The sequence below is a fragment of the Helianthus annuus genome, chromosome 15, assembly GCF_002127325.2.
Source record: "Helianthus annuus cultivar XRQ/B chromosome 15, HanXRQr2.0-SUNRISE, whole genome shotgun sequence".
In the NCBI taxonomy this organism is placed as follows: domain Eukaryota; kingdom Viridiplantae; phylum Streptophyta; class Magnoliopsida; order Asterales; family Asteraceae; genus Helianthus; species Helianthus annuus.
Genome location: NC_035447.2, coordinates 15,101,548 through 15,121,655, shown reverse-complemented (window position 1 = coordinate 15,121,655; position 20,108 = coordinate 15,101,548). Strand labels below are relative to the sequence as shown.

The following is a 20,108-nucleotide window of genomic DNA, read 5'->3' as shown; positions in this document are numbered from 1 at the left end:
CAAGTAACGAACATTGTCGCTTCAATCAACACAAATTTTATTCTACAACTCAACTTTACATATTCTAATTATCAAATTACTCAATGTAACGAATCAAGTTACATACCTTCAAAGCACGCCCTTCAAACGCAAGTCGCCACCGGCTTGTCCGCTTGACGCTCCGGTATCCTTTCCTATAGAGTTCAACCATGGCATGTTTAGAACTCTTTTCAAATCATATATCGCGTAGTTTGCCGAAACATCACAAATATGCGTTTTAACTTTAAATTTCAGTTTTAAGCCTTCTTTGAGGCATTTATACAAACACTTTAAGGGCAGAATTTTACATGATTTATTAACAAGTTCATAACTTGTCATATAGCCCAAATTTACATTAATCAAACTATCTTTCATAAATGTTAGCCTCTGTAATTCTGAAATCACTTCACAAATGTCAAATTACGCTAGAACAACCCCCAATTTCCTAGTGTTTATCAAGTTCTACATAACCCACTAGTCACCTACAATGGTGTTCATAGATTTTACTAGAATTAAGCATGATTTCAACATGTACTTCTCTAAGGTTTCCTCCTAGACACTACAATGTTCCTGTTTCATCTATATAACACACATGCATCATCAGATTTCGAATTCCCTATGTTCATGAGAATTTCAAGTAGAGAATTTTTATCAAATTTCACATACCTTATGACCTCCTTACAATGGGGATCACTAATCCAGGCTCGAATTTCGTTTTGGGACTGATCTTGACCTTCAATTTGTGAGATTTGTGAGAGTTTAGGGTTTGAAGGGTAGCTCTATGTCGCCCCCTGTGTTTCAGTCAACCAGACACACACTTTTGTGTGTGTTTGGTGTGTTTTGTTTTATTAATTGAATCAAGTTTCAATTTTAACACCTTTAGCCCCTCCAATTTTGTTTTTATCTTATTTTAAATGTTTAACCCACTCATAAGTCACTATCTAACTAGGTTAGTGTCTTTCCTAGTTGGTTTATTTTACTTATTTATCTACAACATATTTGTAATATAAGAATTTGTATTTTCGGGGCGTTACAAGTCCACCCCCTTTAAAAGGGTTTCGTCCCCGAAACCAGAGTACGTACCGAACAGTGTAGGGTAGAGACGTCGCATCTCCTCTTCGGACCCCCATGTAGTGTCTGAACCCTTCCTATGCTCCCATTTGATCTTAACTTGATCAATTCTCTTATTTTGCAAGTGCTTAACTTTTCGATCTAGAATCTCTAATGGCCTTACTGCATAATTCAGGCTATTATCCACCTCGATAGCATCGTAATGGATATAAGTTGTTTCCTCCGCTAGACATTTTCGCAGTTGTGACACATGAAACGTGCCATGTATTCCACTCAACTCTTCCGGTAACTCAAGGCGATAAGCTACCTTGCCAACCCGTTCAATGATTTTAAATGGCCCGATAAACCTCGGGCTTAGTTTCCCTCTCTTTCTGAATCTGATAACGCCCTTCCATGGGGAAACCTTTAACATAACCATGTCGCCTACCTGAAATTCAATCGGCCTTCGTCTTTTATCGGCATAAGACTTTTGCCTATCTTGGGCTGCTTTCAAATGAGCTCGTACCACATCGATTTTCTCATTAGTGGCCTGAACTACGTCTTTATGGGCCAATTCACGCGGACCCACTTCACCCCAACACACCGGGGTTCTGCATTTCCTACCATATAGCATCTCGTATAAAGCCATACCGATGCTTGCATGGTAACTATTATTATACGAGAATTCGGCCAACGGTAGATAAATGTCCTAACTTCCTCCGAAGTCGATGATACATGCCCGTAACATATCCTCCAACGTCTGTATTGTTCTTTCACTCTGCCCATCCGTCTGAGGATGGTATGCAGTGCTAATAAAAAGTTTTGTTCCCATCTATTCTTGGAAATCTCGCCAGAAGTTTGAAGTGAAGCGGGTATCTCTGTCTGATACAATAGATACCAGTACCCCATGACGTGCCACTATTTCATTTGTATATACTTCTGACATCTTTTCCGAAGTATAAGTCTTACGTATGGGAATAAAGTGAGCACTCTTAGTCAATCTATCCACGACCATCCATATAGCATCGAATCCCCGACTCGTTCTAGGCAGTTTGGTCAACAGGTCCATTGTGATATGTTCCCATTTCCAAATCGGGATTTCCAACGGTTGTAGTTCTCCATAAGGTTTCTGGTGTTCCGCCTTGACTTGTAAGCAAGTCAAGCACTTCTTTACATACTTCACTACATCCCTCTTCATTCCGGGCCACCAATAGTCTTGCTTCAAATTATTGAACATCTTGGTTGCACCCGGATGAATAGAATAACGGGATTTATGAGCTTCATCGAGTAGAAGCGTCTTGACCCCACAGGAGTTTGGGATCCATATTCTTCCAAATCGAGTCTTCAAACCGTGGCTACCATCCGCCAAATCCTTCAGCTGACCGACTATCCTTTCCTTTTTCAGGTTTTCTTCTTTCACTGCCTTGGCTTTTGCTTCTCGGATTCGCTCAAGTAGACTCGAGGTTACAACAAGCTACATCGATCTTACTCGTATCGGAACATAGTCCGATTTCCTGCTCAAATCATCCGCCACAACATTTGCCCTTGCGGGGTGGTAATGTATCTCACTGTCATAATCCTTTACCGTTTCTAACCACCGCCTTTGTCGCATATTTAACTCCTTCTGATCGAAGAAGTATTTTAAACTCTTGTGGTCGGTGAATATGGTGCACTTTACCCCATATAAGTAGTGCCTCCATATTTTTAATGCGAATACCACCGCCGCCAATTCGAGATCGTGCGTGGGATGTTTCTTTTCATGCATTTTTAATTGCCTCGAGGCATAAGCTATAACGTTGCCCCGTTGAATTAAAACACATCCGAGACCCGAAAGCGAGGCATCCGAATAAACCACCAAGTCTTCAACTCTGTCCGGCAAAGTTAATACCGGAGCCTGGGTTAACTTCTCCTTTAGCGTTTGGAATGCCCTTTCTTGTTCAACACCCCAAATGAACTTCTCCTCTTTCCAAGTTAACTTAGTTAGCGGCGACGCAATCTTGGAGAAATCCTGTATGAATATCCTGTAATATCCCGCAAGTCCTAAGAAGCTTCTAATTTCCGAAGGATTCTTCAGAGGATTCCATTTTGACACAGCCTCAATCTTTGACGGATCTACCAATATTCCGTCGGCACTTATGATGTGGCCGAGGAATTGCACCTCTTGTAACCAAAAGGCACACTTTGAGAATTTTGCATACAATCTTTCTCGCCTGAGCGTCTCTAGCACCTCTTGTAAGTGATCCGCATGATCTGCTTCACTTCTTGAGTACACCAGAATGTCATCGATAAACACAATTACCGACTTATCCAACATCGGCTTGCAAACCCGGTTCATGAGGTCCATGAAAGCCGCGGGTGCATTTGTCAGCCCGAATGACATTACGAGGAACTCGTAATGTCCGTATCGCGTGCGGAAAGCCGTCTTCGGTACATCCTCTTCTTTGACTTTTAATTGGTGATATCCCGATCTAAGGTCGCTTTTCGAAAACCAATTCGCACCTTGTAATTGGTCGAATAGATCGTCTATCCTCGGAAGCGGGTATCGATTCTTTACCGTGAGTTTGTTCAACTCCCGGTAATTGATACACATTCGCATGCTTCTATCCTTCTTTTTCATAAATAATACTGGCGCGCCCAAGGAGACACGCTCGACCTTATAAATCCCTTGTCGAGCAAGTCTTGAATTTGCGACATTAATTCTTGTAACTTCGATGGCGCGAGTCGGTACGACGCTTTTGCTATAGTTTTTGCGCCCAGAACCAATTCGATTCCGAACTCTACCTCCCGTTCGGGCGGTATCCCCGGTAGATCTTCCGGAAACACATCTTCGAAGTCACGTACCACCTCTACGTCTCCAATCTTCAGTGATTCTTTCTCGGGCTCATTCGTGTATATCATAAATGCCTTACATCCATGCTTCTTAAGCTTGTGAGCTTTTAACATCGAGCATATTATAGGCTTGCCTCGTTTTTCGCCAAAAAAGGTGACGTGTTTTCCGCTCGGAGATGTTAACTTTATCTCCTTATGGAAACACTCGACCTTTGCGTGGTGTGAAGATAGCCAATCCATCCCAACAACTACTTGAAACTCTCCCATCGACATCGGGATTAGATCTATTAAGTACTCCTCATAATCAATACTTAATTTACAGCCTTGACAAACATCACAAACTATGAAACTTTTATTGTCCCATATTTCAACTTCTAAGGGCACAGATAATTTTGTTAATACAAATGAAGGATGTCGAATAAATCCATGTGAAATAAAGGATTTATTCGCACCTGTATCAAATAATACACGTGCAGGAATCGAGTTTATTGCGAATATACCTGAGACCACATCGGGTTCTATTTTCGCTTCAGCCGCTGTAAGTTGGAAGGACCTGGCCTTCTCCTTTGGAGCTTCTGTTGGAGATTCTTTAGTGTCTCTCTTTCCAACTAAGTCTGGGCATTCAGACTTTTTGTGGTCGGGCTGATAACATTTGTAACAAACCGAGACTTCACCCGGACATAGAGATGCCGTGTGCCCCGTTTTCCCGCATATGGGGCACGCTTTATCTTTGAAACGGCACTCGCCCTTGTGCCCTTTTCCACAAACTTTGCAACTTGGCGACCCACCCTTTGCATCCGTTTTCTTTTGCGATTCAGCCGTTCGAGCCTTCTTTGTAGGGCTTGGATTCACATCTTGTGCCCTCCGCTCGCCCCTCTCGATTTGTTTCTTCAACTCGATTTCCTGCTCCCGGGCGGTGTTGATAATTTCCGTGAGGGTTTCATACTTTGAGGGAGTCATGAACTCCTGGTATTCGGCGCTCAGCATGTTGTAATAGTAATATATCTTCTGCTCTTCAGTGGTTACTAACTCGTCACTGAATCTCAGCTTATCCATAAAGATGTCCGTGATTTTATCAATTATTTCACCCCTTTGTCTTAACTATATGAATTCTTCCTTGATCCTGTTGATAACCGCCTTGGGACTATGGTGTTTAAGGAATGGCACCTTAAACTTGTCCCAAGTCATGACCCTCGCCACTTCGGCTCCTATTTCCTTCTTTTTGTTGTCCCACCAATCCTTGGCTTAACCCCTCAATTGACCCGTTCCGTAAGCAACAAAATCACTCACGTCACAGTGGGTCCTTTCAAACACTCCTTCTATGTCACTTAGCCATCTTTGGCATATTATCGGGTCGACTTCCCCGTTGTAAATTGGCGGCTTACACGCTATAAACTCCTTATACGAACACCCTTTGCGTTCTCCGTATTTTTTTCTCATAAGGTTGACATTATCTTCCAACCTTTTAACTCGTTCTTCAACTAATGATAAGACCGTGTTTTGAATTTTGTTAATGAAACCAGATAGACTACCATCAATTGCCTTCCCCACTTCCTCGGCAATTAACTCTTTTATTTGTTCGGTGCTTCTCGGCACCGGATCACCATCGTTTCTTTCTGTCATCGTGAAACTGAAATGTTTACATCAATTATTAAACATCTCATTTATAACATAGCTTTATTTGCTTCAGTTTAGCTAAGTTCGTAACTTGCTTTAACCATTCATATTTAGTGCGCTTTCCGGGTTTGAGTGTGTTAACACGCTCTTCCAATGCTCATTAATTCACATCTTGTTTCTTACGTAAGATAAGATCTATTAAAAATAATTAATTAATTCTTACCGGACGATCGATCAAGCTTGAACCAAACACTTTATTGACAACCTTGAGCTCTGATACCAACTTGTAACACCCGTCTAATTACTACTCAAATTTAATAATAATATACAGGATTTTATATAAAAAGTGCTTTAATTAAACATAAGTTACCAAATCAAAGTTTTAAAGTAACCACATACTAGTCAACTACCGACTAGCTTAAATATTCATGACATAATTAGCAAATTGTTTACATCCAAAAACATTGTCTAACAAAGTTAAGATAACGCGGAAGCTTCAAAAGTTCGTGTTCGGTTCCTCAAAACTTGCTTGATCGCCATCCGTAAAGTCCCCATTATCACCTAAAGTCAAAACCACTTAAAATGTTAGTTTTGACATTGAAATAGATCATATAAACAAGTTCTAGCATCAATTTATAAAAAAAAAAATAATTAAAATTCAGTTTGGGTCCTGCCACGTGTCGCGCCAGAGACCACTCAACCTGTTGCGTGTCACGATGGCTTCGGCCTGTCGTGCCAGATCCAAAGGATCCTGTCGCGTGGCGCGGGGGAGACCATTTTCCAGCAGGTGCATGTTTTTGACGTGCATTTCCTGCCAGCTCTGGATTTCACCAAGATTAACTTCAAACGGTCATAACTTTTGATCCGGATGTCCGTTTTAGGTGATTCTTTTTCCTATACGTCTGTAATTTCATTACCGACGTGCCTATTACAATCACCATACCGAAAATTTAGTTTGCGGACCGAATGACTAAAAGTCACTATACAATTATTCAACCCATTATATTAACACTCATTTAATTTGCTACCTTTTCAATAGTAAACATAATGCGCTTTTTACCAAACTTCTGGGGCTTATTATCACCGGCATTTCATTACCAATCTTATGGCTTCATGCTCATGTGATTGTTATCGCCAATGCTAACTATTAAAAACACAAACACTACTAATTACACTATTATTCGACCCGTTTGACTCATCTATGGTATCCTCTATTATAGTGACTACCAAACGAATTCTAGCCGATTCTTTACCTATCAATTCAAGTAACGAACATTGTTGCTTCAATCAACACAACTTTTATTCTACAACTCAACTTTACATATTCTAATTATCAAATTACTCAATGTAACGAATCAAGTTACATACCTTCAAAGCACGCCCTTCAAACGCAAGTCGCCACCGGCTTGTCCGCTTGACGCTCCGGTATCCTTTCCTATAGAGTTCAACCATGGCATGTTTAGAACTCTTTTCAAATCATATGTCGCGTAGTTTGCCGAAACATCACAAATATGCGTTTTAACTTTAAATTTCAGTTTTAAGCCTTCTTTGTGGCATTTATACAAACACTTTAAGGGCAGAATTTTACATGATTTATTAACAAGTTCATAACTTGTCATATAGCCCAAATTTACATTAATCAAACTATTTTACATAAATGTGAGCCTCTATAATTCTGAAATCACTTCATAAATGTCAAATTACACTAGAACAACCCCCAATTTCCTAGTGTTTTCAAGTTCTACATAACCCACTAGTCACCTACAATGGTGTTCATGGATTTTACTAGAATAAAGCATGATTTCAACATGTACTTGTCTAGGGTTTACTCCTAGATACTACAATGTTCCTGTTTCATCTATATAACGCACATGCATCATCAGATTTCGAATTCCCTAAGTTCATGAGAATTTCAAGTAGAGAATTTTTATCAAATTTCACATTGTGAAATCATGCTTTATGAGAATTTTCGAATTCCCTAAGTTCATCAGATTTCGAATTCCCTAAGTCCAGGCTCGAATTTTGTTTTGGGACTGATCTTGACCTTCAATTTGTGAGATTTGTGAGGGTTTAGGGTTTGAAGGGGAGCTCTATGTCGCCCCCTGTGTTTCAGTCGACCAGACACACACTTTTGTGTGTGTTTGGTGTGTTTTGTTTTATTAATTGAATCAAGTTTCAATTTTAACCCCTTTAGTCCCTCTAATTTCGTTTTTATCTTATTTTAAGTGTTTAACCCACTCATAAGTCAATATCTAACTAGGTTAGTGTCTTTCCTAGTTGGTTTATTTTACTTATTTATCTACAACATATTTGTAATATAAGAATTTTATTTTCGGGGTGTTACAAAAGCCTTGTCTATTACACACGTTGAATAAACATAATTTTGTATAGTAAATAAGAAAAAAGTTATATCTTTGAAAAAACTTGTATATTACATGGGTTAAATAAACCTAATTTTGTATTAGACTGATATACTCGATATGCGATGGATAGGGTGGTTGCGGAGATGGTTCTTCAAAAAGTTATAAGCTTCTAAATAACGGAATCTGGCCAATATGTTGACTCAGAAAATGCTTTGGCTGAAACAACAAAACCTCTGGAAGCTTGTATTGTACACTATGATTTGCTTGTGAAGTCACTTCCATTAGACAAGAAAGAAAAGGTATGATATAGCACTTTTGTTCATATGTTACTACTTAATGCATGGAAAAGATTGCCCCCTAAATCCATACGACTAAATTGGTGGTGTTGGTAGGTCTCAAGTGGCATAACGGAATCAAACACATAAGCACAAACGATATAAACACGTAGAATAGAAAAATAGAAAAAACACCACACAAGGATATTACGTGGTTTGGTCCGAGTGAGAGACCTACGTCTACGGGCTGCAACTAGATTATTTCATTAAGCTCAAGGCACAGGATTACAACTACAATGAGTGGTATTTATAAATATAAAACTAGGGTTAATAAGAAACCATAATAGGCCTTATTTAATTAAACAACAGGCCTAATAAAGTCTTCACTAACCCAAAAATCTCTTACTTGAAGACTTTGCAATCCACAAAGTGTCATCCAAGCCAAACCTCGTATCTAGTAACTCTAGTAATCTTAAATCCTCCGCGCCTCCAGTTCCAAGAACAAGCTAAAACTTCAACAAAAAAAAGTTATCTAAGCCTACAGTTCCCCAGGAACAAGCTAAGATTTCAATAATCCACCTAGTTTCAGCGGCCCTTCTCATCACAAACTCCAGAGACTGGAAAGAACACTCTTCACTCATACTTCCTCAACGAAAATCTTCACCCAGTATCAGTACAAAGATCCCCTCAAATGTCAAACCACTGATCACCACCGAACAAGAATAACTTCACAATTCAAACTAAACAATAGACAAACGGTTATAACAACAATCGAGCTTCCGTGAAAAGTAACCATTGCCAAGGGTTCTATGACCGCACACACGATTAGTTAACGCAAACCCTAACAGAAAGATCATCCAAACGAGCAATAGTTCACATGGTTTGCCACTAACCTCTTTTTCACTTATGTTGTCCCCAGCACACCCGTTGGTTTCATTTTCTACAAGTTTACTCAGAACTAGCACCATCTAAGTTCCTTGACAAACCAATCAACTTAAATCCAAACCATCAGACATTCTGATCATAGCCATTCCATCTTTAGTTAAATAATAACAAATAAGTACAAATAAAAAACAGTGAACATACACAACAATGGCACAAACCTGAACTTGACGATTGTTCTACTGAACACTGTCAATCAAACCGATTTGCTTCTACAATAACTAATAAATCAAGCAACTTTAAATAAACTATAAACAATTACCCCAGACTATCTTTTGTAGAAAAATCTGAACTCGAATGTTGTTCTTTACAAACCCGGTTAAAAAATAATCATGGTTGTCAATAATAGTCAAAACCTGAACTTCAAACACAAAAAAACCTAACTCATAAACCAACTACACTCCTCGGTCACAGAAACGCCACCTTACCCGGCCACAAGTTCGATTATTTAGCGACACCAAGGAAGTTTCTTGGCCACAATCGAAAAAAAATCCAACACCTGATGAAAACTTAATCGCAAGAAAACAAGGCTATTTAAACCTAGGGACCTTCAATCAAACCCAACGATCTTCAAGAGTTTACCCGACTCCAACTGACTAAAGTAGTCGACAACCACAACTCTTAAATCACCACTAATCTACTTCCGACTTCAAATAGTTTAACTTGGTACTAACTCGATCACCTTGTCCCGCTAATCAGATAAAATAAATATTCCTCTAACTAATCAGAGTAAATTTCACTTTTTGTCCTTTATGTATTATCTGAATTTTGAAACGTACCCTTTAAAAGTTTTAATTTCATTTTATGTCCAAAAACACATGTTTTGTATCACTTTAAGTCATTTACAGCAAACTGAGTTAAATTACTCAGTTAGGTTTATTTAAGGCAAGGATATTATTGGTATTTCACCTTAGTTATTTTGTTTCTACATTTTCTGCCATAAATAACAACGATCAGGAACACACTCTCTGTCCATCAATCATCACATCTCTCCCCTGTTTCTCTCCCTTAAAAAACCCCAGACCTAAAATAAAAACCTATCTCTCGTCAAAGGGGTGAAACAGGGTACTCTATCTTTCTCTCTAACTGTGCATCACCACCACCCTATGGCCCTAAAGTCAGTTCCATCAAAGGGGTGAAACAGGGTACCCTTTGAACGCAAAATTGACTCCTAAATCAGTTTCAAATTAATGAGTTCTTGCAAAAGCTGCAAGTCCAAAACCCTAACGTCGACCCAGTAACCGAAAACCTAGAGTGCTCATCATGCGGCGGCGTACAAGACTTCAACAATTTCGAACATCAAATGTTCAACGTAAACGAATTCGTCGGTACAGATGTCCGATTAGGCAAATCAGGATTTGGGTATGACTATTCTTACTATGAAACCAAACTTTATTTAGCCCAAAATGTCATAACAGATATACTATCAAGATTTAATTTAGAACAGAGGTTTGATGAGGTTAATACCATGATTTAAACAATAGGAAGACAAATTGTTACCTTGGACTAGTGTTTGTGAGAATGTGGGGTGTGATGTGTTTGAATTGGATCGAATGGTGTCGCGGGCAGTCGAGCATTTGGATTTGAAGTTGCCAGATTTCAATATTGTGGGGTTGTTTGAGAGGGTGTTTAGAGAGTGGGTTAGTTGTAAGGAGTATTAGTCAATATGTTTAGTATAGTGGCCCGGCACTAATTAAAATTAGCCGGCCCTAATTAGGGTTTTGTATTCTCTATATATATCTGCTATTGTACAACATTAGAACACACAATAATACAAATCATTCTTTACCAGGTTTAACTTGGTATCAGAGCCTCTCCTTTTTCTTCTTTTTTTGTTCCTACCGATCACCTTCCTCACAGATCTACAGATCTATTTTTTTTTCTGCCGACAGCAAACCCTAAACAGGGCACTGCTACAGCAGCCACACTTCTTCCTGTTTTTTCTTTGTGTTGACTTTGTTTCTGCTTTTATAACAACTATGGCAGATCTGACTCCTTTCTCCACAACCGATAAAACAGCCCATAACTCCCACAAGTTTGGGTTTACCTTATCCCCTACAAATTATGGCTACTGGAAGGCTATGGTTGAACCCTTTCTTATTACAAACGGCCTGATCGGATATGCTGATGGGAGCATCCCTTGTCCTCCATCAACAGTTATTACTCAACAACCTTCTTCTGGTAAAGAAGGTGCTGCTCCTCCTGCTGCCATTACGCCCAATCCAAACTACACGATCTGGCAAGCCAATGATGCACACGTTCGTATGCTGATTATATCCACCATCTCTGAGGCATCATTCCAACACGTTCAAGGTACTACATTACGTGATTTATGGCTTTCTCTTCAACGTGCTTATGCCCCTCACATTGCTTCAAGGGAATTTACCCTCAGAACACAATTGTTTAAGTTACAAATGAAAGGAGACGAAACTGCTCCTGCATATCTTGCGAGGGCTGAAGAATATGCGACTGCCCTCGCTAACATCGGTGCACCAATGACGGAAAAAGAGATTGTGATGTTGGTTGTTGGTGGTCTTCGTGAAGAATACAATCCAATTAAACAAGGTCTTCTCACCAGAGATTTCCAAGCTGTCTTTTCTGAGCTCCCTGCTCTTCTTGCAAATTCTGATTTTATGATCAAGAAACCAGTCCCGGAGATGCCCTCAGCCCATGCATACACGGATGCTACAACAGCCGATTCTCCCTTGGTCCCTAATGATACGGTTCAGGCTCTCTAACAACTTGTTGCTCGTCTTGGTTTCCAGTTACAACCTACTTCTGGTGCACCTCAACCCCCGGCTTCTCAAGCCTTTTACACAAACAGGGCTGGTCCGAATAACAACACTCGAGGTAGAGGCGGTTATCGTGGCCATGGAGGTCGCAACAACTACAACCGCAACCAGGGAGGCGGTCGAAACCCAGGTCAGTTCAGTTAGGCTTCTAATCAGAACATGGTTTATGGTTCTTGTAACATGTGCGGAATCAGTCACCTGCCTTCTCAATGCCTAAATCAGGACCCGTCTACCATTCAGACTCGTCAGCCGTCCGCCAACTATGTTGATCACCGCTCTCAAGCATCCACTTCTTGGTTGCAAGACACCGGCGCAAACAGTCACGTTGCTCCAGACATGTCGGGCTTTGACTCCACCGAGCCTTACTACGGTGAGGACAATCTGCACGTTGGTAATGGTAAAGCTCTTCCTATACTACACATTGGTTCCTCAAAAATCCACTCACCTAACAAAACCTTTTACCTGAAAGATGTTCTTCATGTTCCAGAAATCAAGAAACACCTTCTTTCTGTTCAAAAATTTTGTCATGATAATAACGTTTTCTTTAAATTTCATTCTACTTTTTTTTTGCTGTGAAGGACACGTCTACACGCATTACCCTCCTCACGGGTCCAAGTGACGGTGGCCTTTACAAAATCAACCTTCCAGTCAATCAACCAATTCCAAAAGTTGCTTTTTCAACCACTCGAGCTTCAACAACCACATAGCATCAACGACTGGGACATCCACATTCCCAGCTTTTTCAGACTATGCTTTCTGAACATTGTTTACCTATTTCTAGCAACGACTTTGATTTTCATTGTGATTCTTGTTCTATTGGCAAATCATCAAAACTTCATTTACCATCTTTTGATTATAAAAGTAGTGCTGATTCCAGGATCCGGTGATTTTGACGGAGCCTCGGTCCCGAAACGACGTGTTTGGTGCGTTTATTACGACTAAGAAAGGAGTAGAAGATAGATACGACACATATCTGTCACTTACAATCTGGTCTCTTTTGATTATTCAACGTTTACAACACCATGAGACCAGTTAGACAGCATGTCCCCTGTGGGAACCAAAAGCTTGTCCAAACGTGAACCCCAAGTCCCTATTTATAGACATCACCTACACTATGTGTCCATCCGACCAGATGATCATCCGTCCGGATGGACCTTGACATTTACAAAACATGTCTAACTTCTCTATTCTATACAATATTCAACACACGCTCTATCTAACTAATCGCACAGTGGCAGACGTACGAAATATGCACCAACAAGTAGTCATGTTTTGGATTTACTCTTTTGTGATGTGTGGGGGCCCGCACCGGTCACCTCCTTTGATGGACATACTTATTTTCTTTTGTGTGTTGATCATTCTTCAAATTCATGTGGTTGTTTCCTTTAAAACGTAAATCAGATGTCTTTGACGTATTCAAACATTTTGTTACCATGGCCGAACGACAATTTTCGACCAAAATCAAATCAGTCCAAACCGATTGGGGAGGAGAATTTCGAAGTCTCTCGCCCTTCTTTGCCTCCCTTGGCATTATACATCGACTCTCTTGTCCTCACACCAGTGAACAAAATGGTGTGGTTGAGCGTCGTCACTGTCATGTTGTGGAAACCGGCCTAACATTAATGGCCCAAGCCCATGTTCCACAACGCTTTTGGCATTACGCCTTTGAAACCACGGTCTACTTAATCAACCGCATGCCATCTCGTACCAACTCCACTACCTCCCCGTTCGAGCATCTTTTTCATTACAAACCCGATTTCTCCTTCCTCAGAATTTTTGGATGCCAATGCTACCCTTATCTCCGTCCTTATAATCCACAAAAAATGGATCTTCAATCCACTTTGTGCATCTTCCTCGGGTATTGCGCCTCTCATCATGGATATCGATGTTTTTATCTGGTTTCCGAACGTATCTACATTGCCCGTCACGTTCGATTTAACGAGTTCCTTTTTCCATTCTCTGCCACCGAAACTACACCCTATTCTCCTACACCGCCCACTGCTCATACATCTAACCCTTACATCTCATCTTATCCTACACCACCTACTGCTGATACATCTAACCCACCAGTGCCCAATCCCACATCCGATCCTATACCTTCCACACCCTCATCTCCTATACCTTCCACACCCTCATCTCCTATACCTGAACCACTTATTCCACAACCTCTTCCTACTCAGCAACCAGCTTCCTCATTACCAACCCACACAAACTCGCAAACACCTCACACCGAAATTCCAACTCAAACCTATTCTCGTCGAACCACCGACGCCGCGCCCTCCTCCGCTTTTGACCGATTCACCAAAACTGTTGCTCCTAGTCCCACCACACCTCCCACTCAAACCGCAAATCCCTCCCAAACACCACCTCCTCGTCAACGCCCACCTAACCTTCGCCAGAATCCTAAACAAACCAAATCCTTCAAACCCTCATCCTTTCACACCTCCACACCTCTCGCTGATTCTGAACCGACCACCTTTACCACTGCCAACGCGGACTGTAACAACCCGCATGTTCGTGCGTTGTTACTACTCGTTACACTCGTTACGCCTAGCACCAGAGATTCGGATCATAATGTAGCTATATCGCATACATCGCTATATCGCAGTATTTTCGCATAATTCCGCATACTTTATCACTATCACATCACATTGTACTTGCTGGCAACCACGAAGATGTCGGGTGAGGACCAATTCTACCCTCATCGATAGCCGTGACGTGTCGTAGTGCCACTCAACACTCAAAAACGCACTCGCAGGCACGCATAACTCGATTATCGCAAGATTTGAAATATGGATATGTATATACGACCCAACGTGACTAATTATAATAAATATATGAAAATGTGGATGAAAACGTGTAACCAAATTATCCCAGCGCTTAATGATCAAAACAAAACGCCAAAACCCAACTCGCCGGTGGCACTTGATCAAATGACAATTCAATCGGAGAGCCATCCGATCGGACTGCCATCCGATCGGACTGCCATCCGATCGGACTGTCATCTGATCCAATGCACTGCACTACCTTTTCTCCTCTCTTGCCTATAAATAGCACATGTCACATCACTTGAACTGTGATGTGACAGCTCTCACTCGACCAGCACGGTTTGGGGCTATTTTCTCTCGATTTCTCGCGATTCTTGTATGTTTCCAACCTAAATCTTGTACTTCTATGATCTACGCACACTTCTTCATCTTTTTCACCTTTGAATCTTAACTTTTAACTGCGAAATCAGCGAATCTGGGGTGTTCTAGGATGATGTCATGATGGAGTTCTTATGAACTTCAAGCTTGGGCCTCATTCCACCAAGAACAACTCAGATCTGAAGGATTTCCACAAGATTAAACAATGTTTTCGCATAAATCTACACCCATTCACGGTTAAAAGGATTGAAAGATGGTTTTCCAACTTTCTTTCAACTCTTCTACACTCGATGCACTCAAGACCGATATAATCGGAGCTTGTACCGACCTTCTACTCATTCTTAGTGTCGTGTTGGTTCAAGATTTGGTTTCTAACAAAGAGACGACCGATTTCGGGTTAACCAAGAACGACCATCACGAACCGGTAAACCGGCCAGATTTGGGTGATTCCTGTCTGAACGGGTCCCCTGGTTCGAGATGGGGTTTCATTTGTTTAACACGTCACAACACCGTCTCGATCAAAACCGCCAAAAAAACCTTCACAATAGTCAAGTGCCAAGGATGACTAGATCGTTCGGATGGATTGCCGTCCGATCGGACAGACAGTCGTTCGAACGGACAGGCCGTCGTTCGAACGGACAGGCCGTCGGACAGTCATCCGATCTAACCGCCATCCGATCGGATTTCACCTTGGGTCCCACACTTGACTTGGTTTCGACAATTTGGAACTGAACATTGAACGGACTGTTGTCCGATCGAATTGCTACCCGATCGGACTACTACCCGTCCATGTGGTGTTTAGACTTCAACACTTAAACAATTTTCAACGTATTCACTACAAACGGATTGTCACCCGATCGGACTACACTCCGATTGAGTGACAAACTGTGGTGAACTTGTTTTCCCTAAAGTGTCCACCAATCGGGTTAGCACCCGATCGAACAGCCGTTCGATCGACCGACCTGAAAGGATGAGATACTTCTCTGTTTTCAAAATGCTACAACGAAAACTTAAAAGGGCAACCATCATACACAAACACATCCTTCCCAAAGGAGGAAACAATCCACTCGAAAGGTCACCCAACCGGATGATCGTCCGAGCGGATTGTCACCCTATCGACCAGCCACCCGCTCGGATTGCCATCCGATCGGAGTACTGTCCGATCCTTTGACACTTTACACCGATTAACGCACTATGCAATGCTTACGCTATCAATCTGTAATCAGGATAATCTCAGACGCGCTCCCTTTAATCCAACCAAGCTGTGTTTGTTTGCTGAGCACCGACTGTGAGTATACTCGAACCCTTTTTATCGCATTTCGGGTGTAACATACGTTCCTATCAATCAAATTTATCAAACGAATTAATCAATCAAACTGTTTATCATTTGCGAATAACTGTTATGCATATTTACACGTGATGCTAGTTACATATGTGTTAGCACTTATACTCGCGAGGTCCCGCCTTAACTAGTATAGTACTATAGAACCCGACGAGGTCTAGTTAGGATGAATAGCAATCGCAGCTCGAGTGACTTAGCTGATAGTATCTGTCTTGTATGCATATATGTTGAGGTATCTCGTTATGTATTTAGTAATTCGCAACACTTTTATCAATTTCTCGCTACTATCAAAACTTGTATACTCGCCAATACTTTTGTATTGATGTTGTTTTAACGTATGTTGCAGGTTTAGTCGCAGTCTACATCAAATCAAGCTAGGAAGTCTAGAAACTCACCTAAAATCTATGATTGTCGGATTTGTATTGTTCGAGAGGACAAGAAATCTGTGATACCTTATGTGATTGTATTGTTTATTAGTATGGGATAATGAACGCATTAATTACTGTCGCAATATAGTTGTTATGGATTCTCTTGAGCAATCTGATTCGCCTAGTGCCGCGCCCCGATGATTCTGCCATCGGTTGGGGTGTGACACGGACCCTCACTGGCGTAAGGCTATGGCCGATGAATACTCGGCACTCTTACGAAACGGAACTTGGACATTAGTTCCACGGGCACCAAACACAAATGTGGTCGATTGCAAATGGGTCTATAATATTAAACAGGATCAACATGGGGCCGCGTTATAAAGCGCGTCTTGTTGCTAAAGAGTTTTGCCAACAACAAGGTATTGATTACACAGAGACCTTTAGTCCAGTGGTTAAAGCCACCACTATTCGAGTAGTTCTCTCCATTGCTATTTCAAAACAATGGTCTCTACGCCAGCTGGATGTTCAAAATGCTTTTTTGCATGGCGACTTAAAAGAAACAATTTATCTACAACAGCCACAAGGATTTGTTGATCCTCATAGACCAAATCATGTTTGCTTGCTCCACAAATCCCTATACGGATTCAAGCAGGCACCGAGAGCCTGGTTTCAGCGCCTGTCAACGGCCCTTTTGTCTCTCGGTTTTTAGGGGTCTAAAACTGACCCCTCTTTATCCCAGTGGGACAGTGATGTATATGCTTATTTATGTTGACGACATTGTCTGGACAGGTAACAACTACAAGGCTATTGATCAGGTTGTTAACAGCCTCAGTCACACCTTTGCCATACAGGACATGGGATCTTTGTCTTACTTCCTTGGTATTGAGGTCGCCTGACACGACTTAGACATCGTTCTCTCACAAAAGAAGTACATCAACGACTTACTTGCTCGTGCCAATCTCTCTCGGGCCAAAACGGTTCCATCACCATGCACTACTAGTGCCCCATTATCTCTTGGTGATAGTGACGCATTTGACGATCCAGTAAAATATCGCCAAATGGTGGGTGCCTTTCAGTATGTCACTCTCTCCAGACCAGATATCACCTTTGCTGTCAATAAGGTTTGCCAGTTCATGCAGTCGCCAACCGTGAATCACTGGTCTGCTGTCAAGCGTATTCTACGCTACCTCCAAGGAACCACTGATCATGGGTTGTTACTCTCAAAATCCTCCTCTTGTGTGCTTCATGCATATACAGACACGACTTTCAATGCCTTGAGTGCCTTCTCTGATGCAGACTGGGTTAGATGCCCTGTTGACCGTCGATCCACGGGACGGTATGCTATCTATCTTGGGTCGAACCTCGTCTCATGGTCTGCACGAAAACAAAAGACAGTCTCTCGTTCATCTACAGAATCAGAATATAAGGCGCTCGCTGATACGGTAGCGGAAGTGATTTGGCTTGAAACACTTCTCCGTGAACTCTGTGTTCCGATTTGCTCAGCCCCAAACTTATGGTGTGACAACCTAGGGGCTACTTACTTATCGTCTAATCAGGTCTTTCATGCGCGGACAAAGCACATAGAGGTTGACTTTCACTTTGTAAGAGAAAAGGTCGCAGGGGGCCCTATCAGTTTAGCTAATTTCAAGAAACGATCTGATTGCCGACGTCTTCACAAAACCGCTCTCATCTGAATGATTTCTCTTCTTGAAGTCCAAGCTATGGGTCGTTCCCCGACCTTAGCTTGAGGGGGAATATTAGTCAATATGTTTAGTATAGTGGCCCGGCCCTAATTAACATTAGTCAGCCCTAATTAGGGTTTTGTATTCTCTATATATATCTGCTATTGTACAACATTAGAACACACAATAATACAAATCATTCTTTACCAAGTTTAACTAGGAGGGTGTTGGGAAGGGTGTAAGTGTGAGAATGGTGAAACAGGGGATTTTTTGGTGCAGTGTATGATTAAGTGGTATGTAACGACGGGGAGGAGGCTGGTGCGGGTGGTGGTGGCGGTGACGCACAGTTAGAGAGAGAGAATGGGTGGGGTGATGCACAGTTAGAGAGAGAAAAGAGACCTGATGCATTTATTTTTGAAATACCATTTTTGTCATTGCCTTAAATAAAACCTAACTGAGTAATTTAACTGAGTTTGGTGTAAAAGACTTAAAGTGATATAAAACATGTGTTTTTTGGACATAAAACGAAATTAAAACTTTTAAAAGGCACGTCTCAAAATTCAGATAATACATAAAGGACAAAAAGTGAAATTTACTCAACTAATCACGTGATCTCCACAAAATCAACAAACCAAATAAAATTGCCTCAAAGAAAAAATAATGCCTTCGAATGTGTGCGTCACATCCAATGGAAAAACAAAACTCCTTATTTTCCTTTTACACATGATGACTGTCGTTAGGGTCAATCAAAAACCTAATTAAACTACGTAGATAGCGTAAATAGGGTATCGTATCCACGGGAATTTGTAGTTAGCGTTAAAGAAATTAATTAAAAACGAGAATTATCTAACTATCTAATTCGGGGGTTTGTTTGTTTGATTTAAAAGAAAACATGATTTGTCACGAAAAGTGTTATTGAGAAGAAGTAACCTCCACCCGGAATCCTGAATACCCGTTTTAACATAAATATCCGTTTACTGATTCAAAACACCAAATGGACATGGCCTTGGGATTAATGAATTTGATTAGTTACTAGAGATAGTTTTTAATATTCACCATGCAATCTAATAATCAGTCTAAGTATACCAATTACCCAGCAAATTACCAACCCGCTAACAACGCAAGTATGTTGCCAATACGCTTGATAAAATGACAAGTAATTCAAATATAATTAAATGTTTCACAAATCCAACACAAGTAGTCAAGATATACTAGTTTAAACGAATCAGAAAAAACAAAAAATTACATCAAACTGGGCAAACGTTCATCCGGGCGGAAGTCACAAAAAGTTTAGTTGCTCATGTTGATGTTGATCTTGGCCGCGTCAGTTGTGATCCCAGCTTGGTTAGATTTCATAGAATAACATGAAACAAAAATAAAGATGCTCAATTTCGTCCCTATGTTCCAAGCATGACGGCTGCACATGAATGATAATGAAAAGTGATACCCTCCAATTAAAAATTGGGCCACTTATATAATAACTCCTCAAAGTATGTCGGCTGAGTATTGGAATGAATATTATAAAAGTGATATCCACCTTTCATTCGTCCCCTCTCGTTTACGTATATATGGCGGCTGATAATTTTAGAAATTATGAATGTGATGATGAATATTAAAATTCCTTTCCCTACTCAATCATATATGACGGCTGCGAATTATCAAAAGATTCCTTTTACAACCACAA

The 20,108-nt window shown here is 40.9% G+C and overlaps 1 protein-coding gene across 1 annotated transcript; it reads right to left on the bottom strand.

The window, feature by feature from the left end:
- Positions 1 to 1,048: 1,048 nt before the first annotated feature.
- On the bottom strand, positions 1,049 to 1,507 carry LOC118487422. The gene has a single exon (XM_035984256.1). It carries the CDS (start codon positions 1,505 to 1,507, stop codon positions 1,049 to 1,051), a length of 459 nt encoding a protein of 152 aa, XP_035840149.1.
- Positions 1,508 to 20,108: the final 18,601 nt, after the last annotated feature.

Excerpts from the sequence above, each read along its gene's own strand:
- LOC118487422 (XM_035984256.1), bottom strand. The coding sequence starts at position 1,507 with ATGGTTATGTTAAAGGTTTCCCCATGGAAGGGCGTTATCAGATTCAGA.